The 1,985-nt window shown below is 39.3% G+C and overlaps 1 protein-coding gene across 1 annotated transcript; it reads left to right on the forward strand.

Moving 5' to 3' along the window:
- The first annotated feature begins 231 nt into the window (after positions 1-231).
- On the forward strand, positions 232-1,608 carry LOC145957296 (uncharacterized). The gene is made up of 2 exons (XM_083073524.1): positions 232-791; positions 1,176-1,608. The coding sequence occupies exons 1-2, from the start codon at positions 232-234 to the stop codon at positions 1,606-1,608; spliced, it is 993 nt and encodes a 330-aa protein (XP_082929650.1).
- The last annotated feature ends 377 nt before the right edge of the window (positions 1,609-1,985 follow it).

Below are 1,985 nucleotides of genomic sequence, written 5' to 3' on the forward strand. Positions count from 1 at the left end.
CGTCCATGGGCCAGATATTATGGTGGCCTAATCTAGGCTACTCACTTACTCCCTTCTACGTCATAATGAATACTTTAGCTAATATAAATATCCTGGCTTGGAACATTTGTGGTGTTGTCAACGCTAAGGGTAGACGATGCACAAAGGAGCTTTCATGGGTTTCAACCTGACATTGTCATCCTAGTTGAAACACATTGTAATTTTTCTACAGCTAAAACATTCTGGACTCGCATGGGGTACGAGTTATGTTGGGTGACTGAAGCCCAGGGGCATGCTAGCGGCATTTGGATTATTGTTAAGTGTCTTTGTACTTTTCAAGTTGAACCTTTGGAATGCTTTTATCAGGCAGTCTCTGTTACAATTCGCAAAGGCCTGTCATCCTTTGTTTGCACTGCGATATATGCAAGTCCATTACTCCACAATAGGGAATTCTGGTCATATTTACGTGAGATTTTCATTCGTATTTCCACACCATGGCTCTTGATTGGTGACTTTAATGAAGTCCTATCACTCAATGAGGTCCGTGGCGGCTCTTTTTCATTAAGACGTGCTTATTGCCTTCTTGATATGATGGAAGCTTGTCATTTAGTAGACATGGGTTCTTCGGGATACAAATATACCTGGTATAGAGGCCACACTCACACTCGAACTGCCAAGAAGCTTGACAGGGCCCTTTGTGACGACTCTTCGCACCTCCTCTTCCTGGAAGCTTATGTTGAAAATCTTCATTGTGCTTATTCTGATCATTCACCATTGTTGTTGCGTTGTGGGAGCCTTCTAGAACCCAAAGGGTATCGTCCTTTTCGATTTCAAGTAGTGTGGACTACGCATAAACACTATTCTAATGTTGTTTCTATTGCATGGTCCAAAGGTTCACCTAGGGTTGCTGAAAGTCTGAAAAATGTAATGGATGATTCTATCTATTTCACTAAATAAGTGTTCAGTAACATCAAACAGAGGAAGCATAGTATTCAAAAGCGTCTTCAAGGAATTCAACATAGCCTGGAGTTGCATGCTACTGAGGCTTCCATCAAACTAGAAAGGGATCTCCAACAACAATACAATGATGTTTTCGTCTAATAAGAGTTTTTTTGGTTCCAAAAATCTCTTGAAAAATGAGTAAAATTGGGTGATAGGAATACGAAGTTCTTTCATGCGCAAACCTTGATCTGTAGGAATAGGAATAAGATACATGGCTTATTCCTTGAGGATGGATCATGGAGCATTGACCCTACTATTCTTCGAAGGGAAACACAATGCTTTTATGTGTCTCTCTTTTCAGCTGATGATCAACAACAACCTTCCTCATTATTGCTGGATCAGTTTTCCCAGCTTGATAGCCCAGCTATTCGAACATTATTAGAACCTATTTCCTTGGATGAAGTGCTCAAAGCAGTAATGGCAATGAAATCATTTAAGGCCCTTGGACCTGATGGTTTTCAACCATTCTTTTTTAAACAGTTCTGGCACATTATGGGCACTTATTTATGGCAAATGGTGAATGAGGCATTTCAACATGAAAAAGGGGACTCTAAACTACTTGACACTCTCATCACGTTGATCCTAAAACTAGCAATCCTACATGTTGGAAGGAATTATGTCTTATAAGTTTATGTAGTGTTAGCTACAAAATTATGAGCAAGGTATTGATCAACCACCTCCGTCACTTACTTCAGGACCTCATCAGCCCCTTATAGAGCAGTTTCCTCCCTGGACGGGGCACTCTGGATCACTCTATCATTGCCTAAGAGTTTCTCCATCATATTAACTGCCACAAGGGGAATAAGGGATTACTAGCCATTAAGATAGACTTGGAGAAAGCCTATGATTGTGACACCCTTTACACCAACATAAATATAGAAAAATTATAAAACATATTCTTGGGATAAATAAAATATAGAATTAAAACAATAGTTCCATTAACATAAGAGTAAAGAATTCAAATTCGTAAACTTAAATCATGGTCAAATGCGAAACTTATAGAA

This window comes from Cajanus cajan, chromosome 4, assembly GCF_000230855.2.
Source record: "Cajanus cajan strain Asha chromosome 4, NIPB_CcT2T_4, whole genome shotgun sequence".
NCBI classification, from domain to species: Eukaryota; Viridiplantae; Streptophyta; class Magnoliopsida; order Fabales; family Fabaceae; genus Cajanus; species Cajanus cajan.